The 23,055-nt window shown below is 41.5% G+C and overlaps 1 protein-coding gene across 1 annotated transcript in view; it reads right to left on the bottom strand.

The window, feature by feature from the left end:
- Nucleotides 1-23,055, bottom strand: part of KCNMB4 (potassium calcium-activated channel subfamily M regulatory beta subunit 4) — a 70,826-nt gene that overhangs the window by 20,239 nt on the left and 27,532 nt on the right. Inside the window, exon 2 of the mRNA XM_069955907.1 lies at nucleotides 6,955-7,082. Within this exon, the coding sequence (XP_069812008.1) occupies nucleotides 6,955-7,082 (128 nt within the window). The remainder of the gene's footprint in view (nucleotides 1-6,954; nucleotides 7,083-23,055) is intronic.

Raw genomic sequence — 23,055 nt, 5'->3', positions numbered from 1 at the left:
TGTTTTTATTAGTAAAATTGTTTTCTAGATCAAACGTATTGATCGCTTTTTGTTATTTTTTTATACATAAAATGTAATTTAAAAAAAGCAATCTTTGCATTTTTTACCTTTTGTTCACGCCGTTCACCGTGCAGGAACAATATTGTTTTATTTTAATAGATCGGACGATTACGCACGCTGCGGTATATTATATGTTAATTAACGTTATTATTTTTACGTGTTATCTGTGATCTTCTGATACAGCCTGCCTGTGGCAGACTGAATCACAAGATTGAAGACCTGACTGCACGGAGGAAGGTAAGGGACCTCCGGCAGTCAAGCCATGCGACCGGGACCCCCGCAGACAAGCAGGGCAATTGCGGTGTTTAAGGGGGTAATGGCAGGAGGATAGCAGCTGGTCCTCACCCGCTATGGGGCGAGCTCAGCTTGTAAGCCCGCTCCATAGCCGGGCCCGCGTCAGGGCGTACATTTACGCCCTCCTGATTTAAGGCCCAGGCAGTGGGGGCATAAATGTACGCCCACAGTCGTTAAGGAGTTAAAGTGATACTGTCACAACCTCCCCACTATATGTGCGATTCTTTAAACCATCCAAAAGCTTAGTTGATGCACATTTGATGTATAACTGTAAAACACTAGTCTGTGTCTTCTTTCTACTTAAAAACTTGCTTCATTTCTTCAGCTGACATTGTCGCCTAGGCGGGGCTTCATGGCAGCTGGGCCTTCAATGGCTGTGAAGCCCCGCCTAGATGGTACTGTCCACCAATTAAATTAAGCGACTTTAGAGCAGAAAGAAGATACCAGTAAGTGTTATACAGGTATATATGAAATGTGCAGCATCTAAGCTTGTGGATGGTGTGGAGTACAATATCACTTTAATGGGGTACTCCGGTATCAGAAAATTGTATTACTAACAATACTGTCTTCGGTGGGTTTTTTTGTGCTTCACCACTGACAGCAAATGGAAAACAGAAGGACTACAAAAGTTGTATTGACCCCAGCATCTTCCTCTGTCCTGTGACAATGCATCATGCTCTGATATCACAGAAGGCTTGTATCTGAGCTCTAGTCCAATCCCCCCATGTCACCATCTCTAAAAGAACATTAAAAATAAGAAAAGAAAAAAAGAAACTGAAACTGCTGAATAAAATGTAATGTCTAGCCATGTCTAAGCTTTTGATCATTTTTACTCTTCATGTTTTTTATATTTTAAAAGTAGGAAGCTAAAAAGATCATGTCCATTATATTTTATAATCGAAGCGCTAACAAATCACTTCAGAGCTTTTCATCTATGTCCTAAATTAAACAAATGATTCTAAATGTTATAGTCTGAGCTGACAAAACTATCTACAAATATTTTATGCAGAATATTTTGAACTTTTCCTTTTGTATCTTTAGCTCAAACTTTCACACATCTGTTTTCACACATTCTGTCAGAATAATCACCCATTAATTTCTATGGCCCCTTACACATATCTGTAGGTGTTACAGGTCTGTGTTGGGGCTGCAAAAAATACTGGCGAGCCATAATAGAGGCTGCGGGTGCACATCCATAGGGCTGTCCTTAGCTGCGAGACCGCGGCTGCAGACCGTGCTACGGATGTGTGAATGCAGCCTGCAAGCGGCTACTACAGACTTCACTCTCTCTGTATCTGTATGGATCATCAGGAGGGGGGGGTCTGTTTAAAAGAGGCCAGGCTCTGTTATGTCTCTGGAGTTAAAGTGGTGGTCTAGGCTTAGATACACATGGCTGCTTTCTTCCAAAAACAGAAGCACTCTTGTCTTCAATTTGGGTGTGGTTTTGAAGCTCTCAATTGTAATACCACACACAGACTAATGGTACTTTTACACGAAGCGATAATTCGCCCAATCGCACGATTAACAATTTCGAAGTAACGATTTTTTATCGATATATCGATACATCGTATGGAAAAATCGTTTTGCGATCGCTAAGGCCTATCTCGCACATAGGTTAAATCGGTGAAAGACTATTTATACGGAACGATCAATGATTTTTTTGTGAACGACCAACGATGATTTGAGAACGTGTTGAAAGATCAAAATGAACGATTTCTCGTTCGTCGTTTGATCGTTTGCAGCGTTTACACGTAGGATTATCATTCGAACTCGATTGTTATCGTGCAAATTCGAACGATAATCGTTCCGTGTAAAAGGACCATAAACAGGTTTGGTGCTGTTTCTGCAATAAAGTAGCTGAAGTAACCCCTTAAATTCCCACATGGCTACATATGATCCCATATCAGGCTGGACACTCATAATTCAAGTGCTTATTGGGATGTATAAACATTGGGTGCATATGGCACTTTATTTATCCATTTTTTACTATTCTAACACTCTTCTACAACTGATTTATCATGAGAATTTCTTTCTTAAAGGGGCTGTCCGGGTGTACTGTGTAGTGGTGGAGTTGGTTACTGCAGTTCACCTCCCATTCAATTCAGTAGGAGCTGATCGCAGTAACCCAAACCATTACTAAAGAATAGACAGTGCAGGGCCTCTGGCTCTGTTTGCGCTGTAATGGAGCTGATGCAGCAGCTCCAATGAGCAGCTAATGGAAGAGAGGGTGCCAGATGTTAGCATCCTACCAATCAGACATTGATGGTCTATCCTGTGGACAGACAATGTAATAAACCTGGACAACCCCTTTAATCCACTAATGAGCCTTGGTTGCAACCAAAGGGTTATGTATTTGGATTTATTTTAGTCTGGGGTTTATTCTCATATATTTTTGAAAATAGTGTTTGCCTATCTAACAAGTTATTAAAAAATATATAGCGCTAAGAACTATTCACATGCAGCCCTATAAATGTAACATACGTGTATTATAAAAGCCTTTAAGAATTTAGCATCTGTTACTATTGTGCAGGACAGGCTAACTGTATGTAATAGAGTGTAAGATATATATTTTTGGGGGATTTAACAAGGTTTTGCACCCTTTTAAGCATGGTTTTGGCTTACATTTTGCACAATTAGTGACTTTTTAAACTCAACACCACCGATGCCTCTTTTAAAACTAAAAAGAAAAATCTATGACGATTTGATGTAGGCGCAAAGATAGGCTTCCATGGATAGTCTGCTGTCAGTCTAAATCTCTTCAGACTTTGTTTTTGCACAGCTGCACCTTATTTATCAAAGTCTGTGCTACAATGTAATAAGTCAGAGCACAATGTAAAAATGCACTGGGGAATTTATACAGACAAGACATCAAAAACTCTGCAAATGATGGATCCAAACAACCCCCCCCCCCCCCCCCCCCCCCCCCCCGACCTTAGTGTTTTATATGTATTTATTAGAGATGAGCGAACTTCAAGTATGCTCGAGTTAGTCCAAACTCTCGGCAAGTCTTAACACGATTTATAATTCTGTCAGTTGCATTTTGTTGCCTGGTGGTGATAAGCAGAATTGTAAATGGTAAAAGTAGGCTTAAAGGGAATGTACAGGTACATTACTTTTTTCTTTTTTTTACATTACCCGGTCAACTCCGACGTGGGAACTCAGTGACGCAGTCCTTTTTTCAAAACACCACCCAGTCCCCGCGCTTGGTGTCGCTCTCTTCTCATACACAGGCCCGGCTCTATTCACTGGAGGTGGGCCCAACGCCCCCCAAAATGACAATATCCCTTCCCCTCTAAGACGTGCCTCCATTGATTCTAATGGAAAAAAGGACCGCCACCAGGATCCCCGTGCTGGCACCGACCGGGTAATGTAAGAAAAAAAAGTTATGTACCTGATGGTAAATTTGCTTTAAGCCAGCTGTACACATTTTGTAACAGTTAGATGAATTTTCTTCTGCCATTGGCTATCTCTTACAATCCCATACACATTACATGAGGGGAAGTAAGCTGCTGCCAGACTCATGCCAGATCATGCCAGATCTTTCTCTCCTCCAACACCTACTGTAGAGGAAGAGTCAGGAGGCTCCTGTACACAATATATGGTCAGCCAGCAACCAGTCCCATGCTTGCATTAGCCTGGCTGTCCTGGATATTGATCATTTATACATATCTGTGCTCGAAGGTATCATGATTCTAGAGATGCTAAGCCTTATGGTCTGTTTACACGAAGCAATAATTCGCCCAACCGATCGTTTAACAATTTTGAAGCAACGATTTGGTTTTTATAACAATCAGCGTTTAGATGAATAAATTGTTAAAAAATCGTTAGAAAATTTCTTAGAAAAATTTTTATTGCGTTCGTTTTAAGACTACTTAAGCCCATCTCACACATAGGGTGAATCTTTGAAAGACTGTTTACACGAAGCGATCTGCGAATTTTTAGCGAACGACCAACGACGATTTGAGAACATGTTAAAAGATCAAAATGAACGATTTTCTTGCCTGTCGCTTGATCGTTTGCTGTGTTTACACAAGCTGATTATCGCTCAAATGAGATCGTTATTGCGAAAATTCAAACGATTATCATTCTATGTAAACAGACCATTATAGCAATCAATCAATCAGAATACAGCTCTCACTGATGGGTTGTTATGCAGCCCAGCTTGATAAATCTAAGCTCCTGGAACACAGGTGCAGAACGTCATAAGGGACCCCGGCACAGAAGCTCTTGTCACCAGAGGCCTCTAACTTCAACCTCAAATAAAAATAATACAGAGATACATCACATATTGAAAACATTACATGGATTATAGCAACCTTTAAAACCAACTGGAACTTGACCCATCTGCCAGACCTGTGCGGCTTTGGGCTTGCTGATTCCACTGTGGCAGAGAAGCTATAATGGAATCAGTAAGCACTATTCTCCTACAATACATGGTGTGCTTTCAGAATACCATCAGCAGTGTAATTTCTGACTCTGCAGTAAAGACAGAACAGTGAATTGGTCGTTGCAGCTTAACTCCCACTAATCAATCACGGCAGGCTGCATGGGAATGCAGTCAGTGCAGTTTGTCTATTGTCCTTCAGTAAAAACCCCTAGATAGCTGAAGTAGAACAGCAACTAAATCACTTTGCCTGCAGATCTTTAATATACTTTGTGCAGGGCTATATGGTAAAAAGAGAAAAATTTTACACCCTAAATTTATAGCCTTATCTATGGAAAGAATGTTTCACAATAGACCATTTTCCTATTACAACACTGGCATGGTTGTAAAATATATAGTAAGGAATAGATAGCAAATGTCTTTTAAAGCAGAATAAATATGGTCACACACAGTTTAAAGGGGCCCTCATCCTGCGAAACATCCATCAATCTTCTTTAGCTCACTTCAGAGAGCCAACTTTAGAGAATATACTAGCCAACACCTAGATCTTCATACACAACTTCTTATACGTGTCTATGACATGTCAGACAGTGAGCAAAATGATGGATTCTTTAGTGTAGTGACACCATGCAAGTCCTGTGTTGCGGATCGCTAAACAAGTCCTGAGTTATACACTGGAAATTTACATTGTTCATAACATATCCTACCCCTAAAACTGTGGTGATTTGGATGGTATAATACTAGTGAAAAATCTTGAGCAGCAAATGTTTACATTGCCCTGATAATTATTAAAAGTTAAAGGGGTAGTTCACAAAAAAAAATATCTTTCAAATTAACTGATGCCAGAGATTTTTAATGTACTTCTTTTTTTAAAAAAAAATCTCAAGTCTTCCAGTACGTATCAGCTGCTGTATGTCCTGCAGGAAGTGGTGTATTATTTCCAGTCTGACACAGTGCTCTCTGCTGACACCTCTGTCCATGTCAGGAACTGTCCAGTGCAGTAACAATGTATGTTACCACAATTTTATATTTATGTAATATACCGAATGTTATTCCTGTTGTTTCTAAACGTTAATTATACTGTTGGCACTAAAGTCAGTGCTTATAGACTTTCTCTTTTGTAATTTGTTCTTAAAAAACTAATAAAAACATTGAACCAGAAAACCTCTCCTACTCTCCAGAATGGAAAGAATACCACTTTTTGTAGGATATACAGCAGCTGATAGGTACTGGAAGACTTCAGATTTTTTAAATAGAAGTCAATTACAAATCTCTGTCACTTTCTGGCACCAGTTAATTTAAATTTTTTATTTTTTTTTTGCTTAAACTACCCCTTTAAATAAGGCTCATGAGACACACTGGACTTGAGATCTTCTTTATAGAGGGACTCTGTTGGGGCATAAAGACATTAAAAATAGGAATCACTTGCTGAGGACCCACATCTATTATGGTATTATTATTATTATTTATTTTTAACCCCTTCATGACATAGCCTATTTTGGCCTTGAGGACATTTTCGCGTTTTTGTTAAATTTTCCATATACTGTACAAAGCTTTATGAGGGCTTTTTTGTGTTATGACTTGTAAGCTATGAATGTTATCACTTGGTGTAGATGGGACTTTTTTTTTTCTTTGATTTTTCTATGTGTAAAATAAGAAAAGGGGAAGATTTGTATTGTATTATTAAGAAGGGGTTTATACATTTTGTTTTACACTTTTAAGGTCCCTATAGGGGACTATTACAAACAATCATTAGATTGCATATACTGCTCAATGCTATGCCATTGCATAGCATTGACCAGCATTATCAGCACTCTGCACAAAATGGAGTACCAGTATGTGGGAACTGCTTTTCATGGCGTACTGGTACGTCATATGACGGGAAGGGGTTAGGCACCATTGATTTCAGAGCTCTGTACATATAACACATGAAGTGCTCACAACATGCATCGTCTCCCCTCTTGGAAGGTATACTTCTAAAAATGTTACGGCTAATATTCAGGGAGAAAAGAGACAGACCACAGGAGAACTTTAATGGAATGACTTCTGGTTTTTAACCCAGACTTAAGATGAATAATAAATACAGAATGTGCATTGTGCAACTTTATTGTAAAAAAAATATGTAAAAACCTATGCCTATGTTAAGCTTATATGAAAAAAAAAAACATTTCTGGGGTATACATTTCATAATATGCTAAATGTGTAAATGTGCTTACCTTCTATGCAGGTTAAAATAACAGGTGAAGGGCTGGAATCCAATTTCCTTGTTCCAAAACCTCTCCCTTTGCAGAACATTGTCTGAATTTTTCTGATTTTCTCGCTCACATTTAGGAATATAGGAACACTGTTGGTATAAGTGTAAAATGCATATAAATATTTCACTGAAGCAAAAGGGATACATTCTTTAATGTGAAACTATAATTACACAGGAACAGAATGTGGACAGGTAAAAAGATATAAATCACAAAAGTCTGCATAAAAAAATAAATAATGTTTAAAAAAACACAGAGATTTATACTGAGGGATATAGTAGCATAAGGTGGAGTTCATTTGCAAGTAAAAAAAAGAAAAATCCTCAAGGGGCATTTCCCTCAAAACCAAGAGTTACCAAGCAACCCATAATTGTCCGCCACCTAAGTATGCTGAAACATGTTTTCATTTTAACTGCATGAATATTTGCCTAACTGCCTAACTTTGTTACCAGCACAGCACTCGGGTATAGTAAAATCCTCAGATAGTCATCTTTTACTGGTTACCACTCTGCTATTACTATACTATCTCTATAGGGCAATTTCCATGTGTTTTTAGATGTGTGTCTTTGTGCTATTATTTGTTAGATTAAATAAAAGATCTTCCGCTTTTCCTTTATGGCAATTTTTGATTACTTGGCAACTCTTATTTTTGAGGTTGATTGCCCTCCAATTTCCAGTCCGTTAAGTGTTTCCAAGCACTGCAAAAAAAAACTAGGGTTAGCCAGCCCATTTCCTCCTATTCCTGACTCCATGCCCAATTGCAAACATCCACCCCCATTTGTCTGACAGCCACTAGGCTTATTTACCACACAGATGTTGGGAATAAAGAGGTGATTAGCTGGCTAAGGGCGGGTTCACACTACGGAATTCTCGCGGACAATGTCCGCGGAATTCCGTCAGCTGTCCGCCCGCACATCTGGGCGCCTTTCCGCCGGCCCCTTAGACACCATTCTATGGGCCGACGTATTCCGCTATACGCTGAAAGAAGTGTCATGTCACTTCTTTTAGCGGATCGCGGAATACGCCGGCCCATAGAATGGTGTCTATGGAGCCGGCGGAAAAGCGCGTGCCCGTGCGGGCGGACAGCTGATGGAATTCCGCGGACATTGTCCGCGAGAATTCCGTAGTGTGAACCCGCCCTAAGAGCTGCGCAAACATGTGATGTTCCTATAGCCCTGGCCACATGTTTATGGGGCCAGCTAATAGGCTTGTTATGCAAGCCTATTACAGCCTTAACTCTTGGCGCACTGAAACGCACTTGAGCCTCATTAATATATTTAAAAAAAGGTTTATATATTGCTGCTAGAAAGGACTATGGAAATAAAAAAAAAATTATGCACAGAATCCTGATGAGAAGCCCGTTTCTGGGCATCGGCTTATGTTTACCCCTGTTTAGCTGCTAACATGTTCACTTCAATAACAGATAGCTCCTGACATTATATAATGTATGTTGGGATTGTTGTCAAAATAAAGACAATTCTGTATATTCTATTGTTAAAGATGGCCCCCATATCCTGGACAACGCCTAATGGAAAGAGTCTGTGTATGACTATGTAATTCATGAGCTATGTAATACAACCCACTATGCAAATAAGGAACCTGTCAATGGCAAATAATAGCCTGGCATCTTATCTATATAACTCCCCTCTTGGTTCTGACTTCTTGCTGCTATATAGCCTTCTGTAACGCTTATAATAAACGAGTTTTACCTTGACATGGCGTCATAGTGGTTCTTCATACGCATATGCATATATATATATATATATATATATATATATATAAGCATACCTAATTTGGAGCAGATAGACAACAGTCTGGTACGGATTGAGTACCATCCACAACAGGATGTCTCAGGCCCTTAAATGTCTGACATTAAAGGGGATTCAAACTCGGCACTGCTGTGTCCCCACTCACTTCCTGTATCTCTGGTGGGATGAAGACGAGACACAGCAGTTCTGAGCTGAATACACTCGGCATTGCTGTGTCCCCACTCACTTCCTGTGTATCCAGGGAAATAAAGACGAGACACAGCAGTGCTGAGCTGAATATGCTCGGCACTGCTGTGTCCCCACTCACTTCCTGTGTCTCCGGGGGAATAAAGACGAGACACAGCAGTGCTGAGCTGAATACATTTGGCATTGCTGTGTCCCACTGAGGTTAAACATGTCTCCATGGACAATCCAAGCCCTGGGGATGTGTATAAGTTCAGTGGGAGAGGAGTGGAGAGGAGTAAAGCTGTATTTACCACCCCCAAGGATCCCAGCCCTAAGAGTGCCATAGCCCGCCCACCACTCTAAGAGCAGAAAGAGCTGGTCAGAAACCTAGGCAACAAGGCAATAACAGTAAAGATAGAGAAAGGGGCCAAACTTCACAGAAAGCTATTTTGCTAATGCAAAGCACTTCGGTGATGAGAACAACCCTTTAAAGCATACCTTCCATGATGTATGCCAGAAGTTTAGATATCCATGGACAGCACCATGCCAGGTCAGTAGTGCACACGACCCCCATTCTGATCCAATTGACACTGTGTACAGAACCAACCCGGCATGGTCTTACCCATGGATACCAGAATGGATTTTACACCAATTGGGAAAGTGTAAGGAACAATAATGAGGTTGATCATTACTAATGTCTATGTTCAGGTCTCTTTTTCACACATTTACCAGCATGCTTAGCTCTGGGATGGTTCTGCTGTGTTCCTGTCTCCTCTAAGTACATGATAACAAAGATGACGCTCCCGCCCTTACTTTACGTCATCCTGTCCCATCATCAGTATGTGGTGCCTGTGATGCTCCATACAGATAAGACACAAGAAATCAGAGCTGTCAAAGCATGAATGGAGCTTCACAGGGTATGGCTGAATCCTCAAATGGCAGGACCCCATTTTCAGAAATTAAACCATATTTAATAGTAAGTGATTGGGTAAAGGAGAATCAGTAATACATTTTGAAAAGCAACAGAAAAACCCATTTTATTCAAGGAAAGTTCCATGCACAGTTCAATTAACTTTTTTCTGCTCTCTAGAGAGAGAGATAAAAAGAGAGAGCCAGAGCGGCACTTGTAATTTCACTTGTCCACAGAATTTTAATTAATGTAATTTCAGTTCCCATAACTAAAGTGTTCTGAGCCTAGAGTAATGTGTGATGCTTTGTATTCTGCACCGTAAATTCATTTGGCTAACTCATCATTGGTTTTGGCTTGCAATACCTACCATTTCCATTTTAATGGTGCGTTCACACCTACAGGATCTGCAGCTGATTTTCTGCAGCAGATTTCATTTAAATAACTGAACACAGCATCAAATCTGCTGCAGATCTGCTGCAGATCCTGTAGGTGTGAACGCACCCTCAAGCTCCAAAATACACTTGTATTTTCATCTAAAATAAGCCTGATTTTAGGGCTGGGCGATGTGGCCTAAAATTTATATCACGATATAATTTGATGCATGCACAATATAACGATATATCACGATATATAAAATTTTTTGTGTGTGTATACTCACCCCCCCCCTTGCCAGTCATCACCCTTCCCCTGTGCCAGTGATCAGCCCTCCCCTATGCCTTCAGCCCCCTTTGTGCCAGTTATCACCCCCCTTGCCAGTCATCAGCCTTCCCCTGTGCCATCAGCCCACCCTGTGCCAGTGATCAGCCCTCCCTTGTGCCATCAGCCCCCCTTGTGCCAGTCATCAGCCCCCCTTGCCAGTCATCAGCCCCCCTTGCCAGTCATCAGCCTTCCCCTGTGCCATCAGCCCACCCTGTGCCAGTCATCAGCCCTCCCTTGTGCCAGTTATCACCCGCCTTGCCAGTCATCAGCCCCCCTTGCCAGTCATCAGCCCCCCGTTGCCAGTCATCAGCCCCCCGTTGCCAGTCATCAGCCCCCCCCCCCCCCCCCAGTGCCAGTCATCTCCCCCTCAGTTTTCCAGCCATTTCATGTGCCAGCCATCATGTCCCCCCAGCCAGGGCCATCATCAGCCCCATGCCAAGCCATCTGCCGCCCCCGACCCCTCTGCTACTTACCTTTCCTGCAGGGCTGGCTGATGGAGTCCGCGAGGCGAGACGGGCCGCGTCTTCTTCCCAGCATGCACTGGGAGACCTGACGTCACACGCATCAGCGCGCTAGCGCGCTGACGATGCGTGAACGGAAGGCCCTGCAGCGCGGTACCACGGAGTGGTAAGTGAGAAGCTTATTCACTACCACTCCGTGGTATATCGCGATATGACGATATGCCAAAAATCTATATCGTCAACCGAATTGATGACGATATTTTGGCATATCGTTTATATCGCCCAGCCCTACCTGATTTTCAATTTTATTTTAGTACTTTTTGGAGACAATGTTTTTTTTGTTTCATGGAGCATTTTGGGAGTTCTTATGCACATTTCCTCGCCATTTCTTAAAGTGTCACTGTCATTAAAAAATTTTGTGTAATCCTTTGTTCTCTGCTGGCGAATAATCTTCCTCCTCCCTCCTCCCCCCTCCCCTCTCCATAGCACAGACAGAATCCCACTGATGTAAAACAGTCGAGATTTCCTGATTCTGAGCAGTGGATGAGAGAAAGGAGAGGAGGAGGGGGGGAACCTGGGGAAAGTCTTTTTAAATGCAGATAATGGCATATTTGCCTAATAAACCAAATTACAAAGTTTCTTAAAATCGCCTGGACTATTGATTTCTGCAAAAAAACAAAAAAAAAATTTACGACAGTGACTCTAAGTGTTTTATGCAAATCAGTGTGTAAAAAAATACAGCAAATTCAAGGTAATTCAATAGGAAATAATTACATAACATAGGTGTATTTTGAGATGTAGCACAGCTGTTTTACTTTACAAAATACACCCACTTTAGGAACATATCAGGATGTTTCACTCAGATCTGTGAAAAAAGTGCAATGTGCCAAAAGAAGTATTCTAACTCCTCCACGGTATTCCTGTTCCCAAGTTTGGGGTGTAATAGTAATGTAGACCACCATAAATTAGATCAGCAAGGGAGGTGGTGTTAGTATGTTATAGCCATGTTTCTGTAAGAGCCAGCAGGTGGAGAGAGTTTAAAAGGAATTCGTAATGAATTATAGGGAGTAGCTGAGACAAAGACATATTATGAATATTAACCTAATCTGCAGGGCCTCTTTAAGAAGCAGGCAAGGAGGTGAAGTAAGCAGTCATTTAAGGTGGGACATAATCAGGAAACATATCCTGTGCACGATTGGGAAACACTGCAAGCAGCTTTCTTTAATTCAGCACAAGCACATGAGAGGGCAACTATGGGTGATCATTCACAGATAGTCTGGTGCAGTGCCGCCTTTCAGCATATGTTACACGCAATGGGAAGCCAGGTGCTATGGATCTGGCTTGTTGCATCCAGTATTCCCATATGGGGAAGCTTCGCATCACCAGACATATGTGAACTAAGTCTAAACAAATAAGCATAAACTCAAAGAAGAAAGGAGACAAAAAGTAAAATAATAAACGTAAATAATGAAGTACTATACAAAGCAGGGAGAACAAAAGTAGATAGGGATGGTGCTGAAAGGTTACATACTAGGATATAGCCATACCATTAAAAGACAAAAATGTAAGATCAGTCCTACATACTTGAGCTATGACAGTGTCTAGAAGCGGCATAGCTAAAATTCATGGGCCTCATAACAAGAAACTGTACGGACCCCCACCCCATACTCACATGACCTGGCGCAGACCTGCAGCGTTCAGTTCTCCCAGATCCCCAGCACACAAGTGACATCACTGGCAGGCAGGAACCGTAGCTACCATGGAGGCAGATGACATTTCACTGAGGGGCCCCAAAGCAGTTGCTTGGTCTGCCTACACCACTCGTGTCTGGTATGTCAGAGGTAGTGAAATATTTAAATTAAAAACACAAATTCTATTTACGCTATATAAGCTAGAAATCCCATAATATATGGGTCATCACATGGTTACTCATTTTTTTCTTTGTTATTTAAAGAGGTTACCCCATGATATATAGGATATGGGGGCGATTGGCTGACTGGTAAAGTGAATGGTGGTGTGAATGGAGTGGCAGAGGAGTGAACTGCTGGAGTTAATGGAGTGGCAGAGGAAAGCTTCAGGGTGCTAACACACACGACAGATGCGCAGCGTATTTATCTCTGTGAGATTCTCACAACATAATACGCAGCAATATTGGTGTCCATTGTTTTCTATGGGAAAGTAAACTCGCTGCTGATTCTCGACTGATTTTCTACATAGGCACGTGCGATTTTCAAGCACAAAAATTGCATTGAGGCAACCTGCGAGTTTCTGGCGTATTTACTGAGATAAATACGCTGCGCATCTGTCATGTGTGTTAGCACCCTTAAAGCATTACTGTCATTTGTAGTAACTTTTAAAACATCATCAAAAGTTACTGATTGCATCAGGTGTCCCAGCTGAGACCCACTACAAGCCTGATATACAGCCTGATGGAGTGCCTGGCAGTGTGCCTCACCGTCCTGCTGGATGAACATACAACTCTTTAGCTCCATAGACTGCAATCAGGCAAAATAGCTGGATATGACTGACAGCCAGGGAGACACAGCCGAAAGGCGTGCTGGACAGCGAGTGTATCTTGGAATGGCAGTGGGTCTCAGCAGTGAGATTCAGTGCGATCCGTAACTTTTTATATGTCTGATGACACGTCAAGTTACTACAAATGAGCATAATGATTTAAATCTTGAGAAAACCACTTTAAGTCCAAAAATCCTTTGTGCTTATCTGCCTTATTTCCTAAACTGACTTGCCTTATAAAAACTTGTTCCCATTTTCTCTATGAAGACTCCAAGCTTATTGTTTGTTTTCTCTTATTATAATAATCTTTCCATCTAATGCTTCCTGCTCTTTTTCAGCTACAGTACTTTTTCCCCCTCTCTGTTGCTTGCCTTATCTTCCTCCTAAACATCTCCTTTCTATCTTATTCTGTTCTCCTCCTCCTTTCTGCACAGATTTTAGATTTGAACCAGGTCCCTTGTTACACATATTCATGGATGCAGAGGTCCTAATTTTCAGAATTTTTTAAAATTAAACTACACGGCACAATTGTTTTGAATACTTGTCAAGCAGTGTATGAGATGATATTTAATGTTTTTATTTAAACGGTATGGGTTCAAGTTACACATCTATTTCTTGAATTGTATATACCCACTTTAAGGCTATGTTCACACAATGTAAAAGTATGGCCGTTGTTGCCATTGGCAACAATGGCCGTACTTTCTGTGGAGTGAAACACTGCCTCTGCTTCAATGGGATCCCGGCCGGAAAGTATACACATTGTATACACTCTGGCTGGGATCCCGCGCGGCACCGCAAAGAACTGACATGTCAGTTTTCTGCGGCCGCAATTCAATGAATTGCGGCCGTAGGAAACCCTGTCAGTTCACACAGTGAAGCGAGCGGCATTGTGTGCTATGGGAGGTTCTTATGTGGGCGGGCGCTGATGCGCCCGCATCAGAACCCTGCGGCCAAAAGATCATCCGGCCATTCCGTGACCCGGCCAGGGTCACGGAACGGCCGGTCTCATATGTAGTGGGAACATAGCCTAAACCAGGAGAAAATCCTACCACTGTCTAATGCATAGCAAACCCAGTACTAGTACTGCAAAAAAGACAAGAGAGTAATAGGTAAGTTCTGCATAGCCAATGCAGTACCTAGACTGCTATATGCTCAAACATTAGCAGAAATACTGTTTACGGGTGCCTTCACACCTACCGTATTGCAGCAGAAAATCCGCTGCAGATCCGCAGCAGATTTACCTAAATGAATGAACACAGCCTTAAATACGCACTGTCAAATCCGCTGCGGATCCGCAGCGGATTTGTAAGTGCGGATTTGATGCTGTGTTCATTCATTTAGTTAAATTTGCTGCGGATCTGCTGCGGATCCGCAGCGGATTTTCTGCTGCGATACGGTAGGTGTGAAGGCACCCTACATCTTTTTCATAGTAAACAGCAAAGTTAGGAGGCACTTAATGGGGTAGTGACTAAGAGGATGTCCCTGAAAGTCCTCCTTAAACCTACACCTTCTATTTCCTCACTAATCTTTCACCAACAATTACCTCTAATTTAGCTAATGGAATAACTACTGCCTCCTTTCATGATTTATTCTTCTTTAGGGCAGAAGGGAATGTTTTTTTTATGAGATCTTATCTCAGGATAATGTAATGTACTATGGAATAAAATAAAAATATTCTAAACTTTATTCTATCTATTAATTTATAAAAAGCAGGGAACATTTTCAATATTCTTCCATCAGCAACTAACTTTCTCTCCACATCACTTAAAGAGGGTACTCTTTTTATATATCTCTTATATGCAACATACTAAACAGCCTGTTCTCACCTACTCATGCTCCTCCGGGAACCACCTGCCGCATCTTTGGGTCCCTCGCTGAATACTCCCGCTAGCACTTCTAAGATGGAATTGTCTCGGCAGTGACAGCCTGCTTAGCCAATCACTGGCTGTAGTGTTGTCTTGTTGTATTACATCTGTATTACACCTTACATACTACAGACTCGACCTGGGAACTCCCGGCATCATCATTCAAAATGATGTTGTAAGCTCCAAAAGAATTACAATTTTGCAGTATTGTACTGACACGGTGCAGTAGCGCAGACATTTACCCGTTTCGCAAATCACATTATCATATTGAATAATGATGTCAGGAGTTCTGAGGTCTGGTCCGTAGTATACAGTTCCATATATCATGGACATGTGAATGCAGCCTAAGGGAAGCCAACTGCCAGAACTTCCTGGAGATTGCAGTTGAACTGGGCATGCCTGGCCCATCTTATTGGGTTGTAACCAAGGGCAACAAAACAATGGAGGCACATGTGGGGATTAGTGAGTCTATAGCTCTTAAACACTACAGTTCCAGAAATGCTTTCATATTTAAATCATGTTTAACCCCTTCACGTCAGCAATCTGTATATATACGTTCCTATTGCACATACCCTGTGCAGTAGGAATGTATATATACGTTCCTGCTCTGACGGGGCTTTATGATGAGAACGGGATCGCTGCAGAGATAGCGATCCCGCTCTCATCTGAGTGCAGCACCGGAGATAATAAGAATCAGCTGCAATCCCGCAGCTGACCCCCATTAACCCCTTAGTGACCGCCGAAACGGCGGTCACTAATGGGCCGGTGCCGCCGCTGTATTTCATCTCCCCCCACCGTGAATCCACGGTGGGGGAAGATGAAATAACTAAAATCAGACCCCAGATCAGCCCCCCTAGTGCCCCTCCCCGCGGCGGCCATCAGATCCAAGATGGCCGCCGCCATCACTGTGAACAGACTAATGTCTGTTCACAGTGATCTAACAGTAAAATGAATGAAACACCCATGCTCTCCGCCACCGGAGGTAGTGGAGAGCATGGGTCAGTGATCGGTGAGCCCCCTGTGGGGTCCCGGTACAAGCGATCAGCGGTATATACTATATACCGCTGATCGCTTGTGCCATGTGCTCCCCAGCACTTTTTATCCCGTCACCATGAATGATTGGTGACAGGGGATAAAAAGTGATACTGTGCCCCCCCCAAGTCGCACCGCACGTTGCCTCTGACCACTGCACGTTGCCTCTGACCACTGCACGTTGCCTCTGACCACCGCACCTTGCCACTGACCACCGCACCTTGCCTCTGACCACCGCTCCTTGCCTCTGACCACCGCGCCTTGCCTCTGACCACCGCGCCTTGCCTCTGACCACCGCGCCTTGCCTCTGACCACTGCACCTTGCCTCTCACCATCCCAAATTGCCAATGACCCCCTCCAGATTGCCCGTAACCACGCCAGATTACAGGTATCCACCTCAGATTACCTATAAGCACTTCAGTTTATCCGTAACCACCCCAGATTGTCTGGAACCACCCCAGATTGTCCATAACCAGCCCCAGATTGTCCATAACCACCCCAGATTGTCCGTAACCACCCCAGATTGTCCGTAACCACCCCAGATTGTCTGTAACCACCCCAGATTGTCTGTAACCACCCCACGTTACCCGTAACCACAGCAGGTTGCCTGTAACCATCCTAGATTGTCTGTAACCACAGCAGGTTGTCCGTACCCACCCCACGTTGCCCGTAACCACCCCAGGTTGCCTCTAACCACCCCAGGTTGCTGTAACTACAGCAAATTGCCCGTGACCACCCCAGGTTGCCCGGAACCACCTCAGACTGCCCGTAACCACCTCCAGATTACCCGGAACCACCCCAGACTGTCCGTAACCACCTCCAGATTACCTGTAATCTAATTTTTTTATTTTATTTTAGTAACTGCGCTATTCTAATAACTATTACTAGCTGCGGTTTTGCTCCAGCAAATTGGCACTCCTTCCCTTCTGAGTCCTGCTGTGTGCCCATACAGTGGTTTATGCCCACATATGGGGTACCGTTGTACTCAGGAGAACCTGCGTTACAGATTTTGGGGTACATTTTTTCTCCTGTTCCTTGTGAAATTTAGAAATTTCAAACTAAACCAACATATTATTGGAAAAATTTGAGTTTTTCATTTTTACTGGCCAATTTTAAATACTTTCCTCTAATACCTGTGGGGCCAAAATGCTCATCCTACCCCAAGATGAATTCTTTAAGGGGTGTACTTTCCAAAATGGGGTGAATTTTGGGGGGGTTCTACTCTGTAGACATTACAGGGGCGCTGCAAACGCACCTGGCGCTCAGAAACTTCTTCAAAAAAATCTGCACGGAAAATGCTAATTGGCGCTCCCTTCCTTCTGAGCCCTGCTGTGTGTCCATACAGTGGATTATACTCACATATGGGGTACCATTGTACTCAGGAGAACCTGCGTTACAGAATTTGGGGTGTATTTTCTCTCCTGTTCCTCGTGAAATTGAGAAATTTCAAACTAAAGGAACATATTATTGGAAAAATTCAAGTTTTTCATTTTTACTGTCTACTTTTGAATACTTTCCTCTAATCCCTGTGGGGTCAAAATGCTAACCACACCACAAAATGAATTCTTTGAGGGGTGCACATTTCAAAATGGGGTGACTTATGGCAAGATTTTACTCCGCTGGCACTACAGGGGCACTGCAAACGCACCTGGCGCTCAGAAACTTCTTCAGCAAAATCTGCATTAAAAAAGGTAATTGGCGCTCCTTTCCTTCTGAGCCCCGCTGTGTGCCCATGCAGTGATTTATGCCCACATATGAGGTACCGTTCTACTCAGGAGAACCTGCGTTACAAATTTTTGGGTACTTTTTTTCTCTTATTCCTCGTGAAATTGAGAAATTTAAGACTAAACGAACATATTATTGGAAAAAATTTGAGTTTTTCATTTTTACTGTCTAATTTTGAATACTTTCCTCTAACACCTGTGGGGTCAAAATGCTCATCCTACCCCAAGATGAATTCTTTGAGGGGGTGCACTTTCCAAAATGGGGTGACTTATGGGGGTTTTTCTCTCTGCTGACACTACAGGGGCTCTGCAAATGCACCTGGCGCTCGGAAACTTCTTCAGCAAAATCTGCAATGGAAAAGCTAATTGGCGCTCCCTTCCTTCTGAGCCCTGCTGTGTGCCCATACAGTGGTTTACGCCCACATATGGGGTACCGTAGTACTCAAGTGAACCTGCATTACAAATTTTGGGGTGCTTTTTCTCTCACGTTCCTTTTGAAAATGAGAAACTTTAATCTAAACGTATATATTGGAAAATTTAGATTTTTCATTTTTTTACGGCCTAATGGTGAATATTTTCCTCCAGCCCCTGTAGGGTTAAAATGCTCATTATACCCCTAGATTAATTCTTTAAGGTGTGTAGTTTCCAAAATGGGGTCACTTATGGGGGTTTCCAGTATACAAACCTCCTAAATCAACTTAAAAAAAGAACTGGTCCCTAAAAAAATCAGTTTTGGAAACTTTCACGAAAATGTGGTAATTTGCTGATAAATTTCTAAGCCCCGTAACACCCTAAAGAAGTAAAATATGTTTATGAAATTAAGCCAGAATAAAGAGGACATATCGGTAATGTGACTTAGTAACTAATTTATGTGATACGACTTTCTTTTTTTAGAAGCAGAGAATTTCAAAGTTCATAAAATGCTAATTTTTAAAATTTTTCATGATATTTTGATGTTTTTCACAAAAAACACACAAAGTAGTGACCAAATTTTGCCACTAATATAAAGTGCCATATGTGACGAAAAAACAATCTCAGAATCGCTAGCATACGTTAAAGCATCACTGAGCTATAAGCGCATAAAGTGAGACAGCTCAGATTTTGAAAAATGAGCCTGGTCTTTTAGGTGCAAATAGGCGTGGTCTTGAAGGGGTTAATTAGGTTTGACCTAGTTTAAATAATACAACCTTTTGAACCTTCTGACAGAACACATCCCCCTGTACCTTTATTGCCAGTGTTTTTAGGATGTTTGTGCAGCCTGTTGTTCTTAATTGGCTATAATGGCAAGGGCAACCTATAAGTTTCATCTTATAACCTTGAGTGTCTCCTACTGAGAAAGCAAGTAAACCATTACCCTCCCAATCAGGTCATTATGCTCCATATACCTTGGTAGCTACATGAAATAGCCTTGGCCTTTAGTCTCATGGCTACCACCTGAAAAGGGATAAATTCGAACAACAATGTACAGAATTTAAAAATTTGAGACCAATTTTGTTACTGCAAGACACATAAGAACTCTTATGGTATTCTGTCAATTGGCAGTTTTAAAAACTGGTTAAATATTTACGCTATTGTGCTGACATGCTGTGTCAGTACAGTAGCGCAAATATTTAAACAGCACCCTGAGAACCACAATGTGTTCAGTTGACCATCAAATTCAAACGAGCACCACGATACTCGATCAAGCACTGTCCTCGACAAAGCACATTCGTTCAACGCTAAGTTGTGAGACATCACTTCCTAAGCCCCAAATCTTTTATGTTTCACTCACATATTTCTCTCCTCATCTCTCCTAACCTTCTCAGACCCATAAAATTTCCGTTTTCCATCTACAAAGCTATATGAAACTTATTTTTTGCAGAACAAGCTGTACTTTGAACTGCCAACCTTCATTTTAAATCAGAAAAAAAATTGAGGGGTAAAATTTGAAGAAAAAATACAATAGCACAAATCAGCAGGGCAATATTTTATTTCAATTCATCTTACAGTAAAACTGATACGATTACAGTGATACCAAATTTGTTACCGTTTTTTTTTTACTATTAAAAAAAAAGTGAAAAATGTGGGCATTACCATGTTCTGACCCCTATATTATTAATTTTTTTTCGGTCTACAGAGCATGTGTAACACTATAGAGTGTTAGGGCTTTTTCTTCCTCTACATAGTAAAACCATTTCATTTTGGATACATTCATACCACTTTTAAAGTATTGCCTTTAATTTTTTTTGCTAATTAAAACCAGATACATACTTTGTTCTTTGTAATCTGTTTTTATTTTGTAATTGTAGGTTGTACTTTTTCTGTACTGGGGGCAGCCATTCTGCCAGAGCTACTGTTGGCGGTATTCAACTGTTTATTGACTTCTATGGGACAGTGCTCTATGACCTGTGCAGAAGTCAGTGTGCAGGGAATAACGGTGCTAGGACCATCACCTGTGGTAAATATTGGATCCTGTGAATTCAGTATGTAGCTGTAACCTTTCATTGTAGCTCTGCGATGAAAATGAGATGACTGCCAAAAATTGATCCTTACAGAACAGAAAGCATCAGCTTATTATGAGGCTCAGTGTGAAAGATGCTGTGATTTTATTTATAGTGATATGGAAAAAGCATATTTTTAAAAGTTGATATCAACAATGTCATTTTCTGATGACACAGTGCTTTAAGTCATTGGTATGAGCAGTCACAGCAATAATTGGAAATATTTTTTTTTTAAAGTGTGGGGTGTAATAATGAACTCATTCAGTAAGCTGACAATGGCACACACTGGTCCACTTACATCAATGCACTACTGCCTACTGAGCATTTATCTGATAAAATATAGTTAAATTGACTATTAAGTTCTTGAAATATCTTCTCAGAACTGAAAGGATCAATATCACACATAATGGACTGTGCACAAGATGGCCATCTGTCACCTTTCAACTGCATACAAAGAGATTCCAGCATCCACTTAGTGAGGAAAAAAAATCCCTTCTTTAATTAGGCAAAATTAAAATCCATACTAAAGTGCAGAAATAGAATAAACCACTTATCGGTTTCAGGTCTTACATGGCCCTTGGTCATAACATGAATAGTTGGAACACAGGGGGGTTACAAAGTGCATGAAGACCAATCAAAATAAGAAATAGGAAATGTCCAATAATCTAAAAGCACATAAAAATATGTGTCTTCTGATAGATACAGAGACGTGTTTAGTTTTCTATTTTGGTTCATTTTCTTGTTAATTAATTTTTCTTTATTTTTTACATTATACCTGAGCTACTGTTTGGCTCTGTTAACAGCATCTACCCAGCAGACATCACCAAGAGGACATCACATCTGCTTGGAACAAACTTCCAGCAGATGTGCTTGGTAAATCTAAAATAACTGAAGTTAAACATGCCTGGGATAAACATATATCTGTCCTAAGATAATAAGAAAAGGGCAGACTAGATGGACCCAGTGGTCTTTTTCTGCCGACAATCTTCTATGTTTCTAAGGGGGCAAGAAACTATCCTGTTTCGCCTCAACTTTGCAGAGACAAGCAGAGGTGTAGCTAGGCTCTCCTGTACCTGGAGCTAAGATTCAATTTTGCGCCCCCCCCCCCCCCCCCAACCCCGCACGTGCTCTCGCATGCACACTAAGCACAGGGGGCCAATGTTATTGATTGTGATTGCATTCCTGGTTTTCTGATTTCTGGATTTTGACTTTTGGACTATTCTCTGGACTACGATTTTGTACTACGCTGATCATTTGTTGCTGACTTTGTTATTCTGACCACAAGTTTTGTGTCTGTTTGTCTGTCTTGTCTGCGTTTTTTGTCACACCGTTGAAGGCCAGAGACTGTCAACCAGTTATCCGCTGCCATTTAGGGCAGTTGAGGTAATTAGGCAGGGACAGCAGGGCGGGTGTCAGTGCTAGGGCATCACCTGTCTTGTGTCCTCCCCTCCCAAAGTCCTATCAGTATGTGTCTCTCAAACACTGCAGATAAAAAAAAATGCCTGTAGATTGAAATATGTTTCTTTCCATATTATGCATCAGACACATTTATCTTCCTGGAAAACCCATTTGAATTGCTTGTCTCATAAGCAAAAATTACAAAATGTAAAGAAATACCTGGGTATATCCTTCGAAACGCTACATGACAATATGACCAGATAGACAAAGACACCATGCAATGGATCCTTTAAATAAATGACAAAAAATGTGCTGAAAATATTATAGTGTTTCATCCTATGTTAGAAGATTCCAATAAGCTGACACGAGGAACAGTAGGAACATATCTATATGTTCCTGGACTGGAGGGGCTTTAAATGTGTGCCCGCATTGGAGTGGTCCCGCGCACATCAGTGTGGCCTGTGCCGGAGCTAATGAGAGACAGCCTCGGTCCCACAGCTGCCTGTAATTAACCCCCTTAAACGCCACAAGGTATAGTGATTGTAGCGTTTAAGGTAGTCAGTGACAGGACAAGCACCTGTCACTGATGCTGCAGGGGTCCTTCTCACTTGTACTGACGGGGGGTGATAAGACACTTACCGCTGTCTTGTCAAAACTTAGATCTCTTCAAAGAGTCTCCTCTCAGGCAGACTCTATGCACAGATCGCCGATAATACTAATGAATTATATGCAATGGCATAGCATTCATCAGTATATGTATCAGAGCATTGCATATATATATATATATATATATATATAAATATATATATATATATATATATATATATATATAAATAAAAGTTTTCTTACATCGATATGATACCAATAAAAACTAGAGATCATGACGCAAAAAAGGACACCCCAACCAGCCCTGTAGGTGGAAAAATAAAAGCGGCATGGCTCTTAGAAAGCGGGGAGGACCATTGCTTTTATTTGACCTAGACAGCCGTGCATCAATGACCTTCGGTCATGAAAGGATTAATACATTTGCAAAAAATCTCTAAAATCC

Source organism: Dendropsophus ebraccatus, chromosome 1 (genome assembly GCF_027789765.1).
Source record: "Dendropsophus ebraccatus isolate aDenEbr1 chromosome 1, aDenEbr1.pat, whole genome shotgun sequence".
In the NCBI taxonomy this organism is placed as follows: Eukaryota; Metazoa; Chordata; class Amphibia; order Anura; family Hylidae; genus Dendropsophus; species Dendropsophus ebraccatus.
The sequence above is the reverse complement of the archived record's forward strand: the minus strand, read 5'-3'. Positions and strand labels throughout refer to the sequence as shown.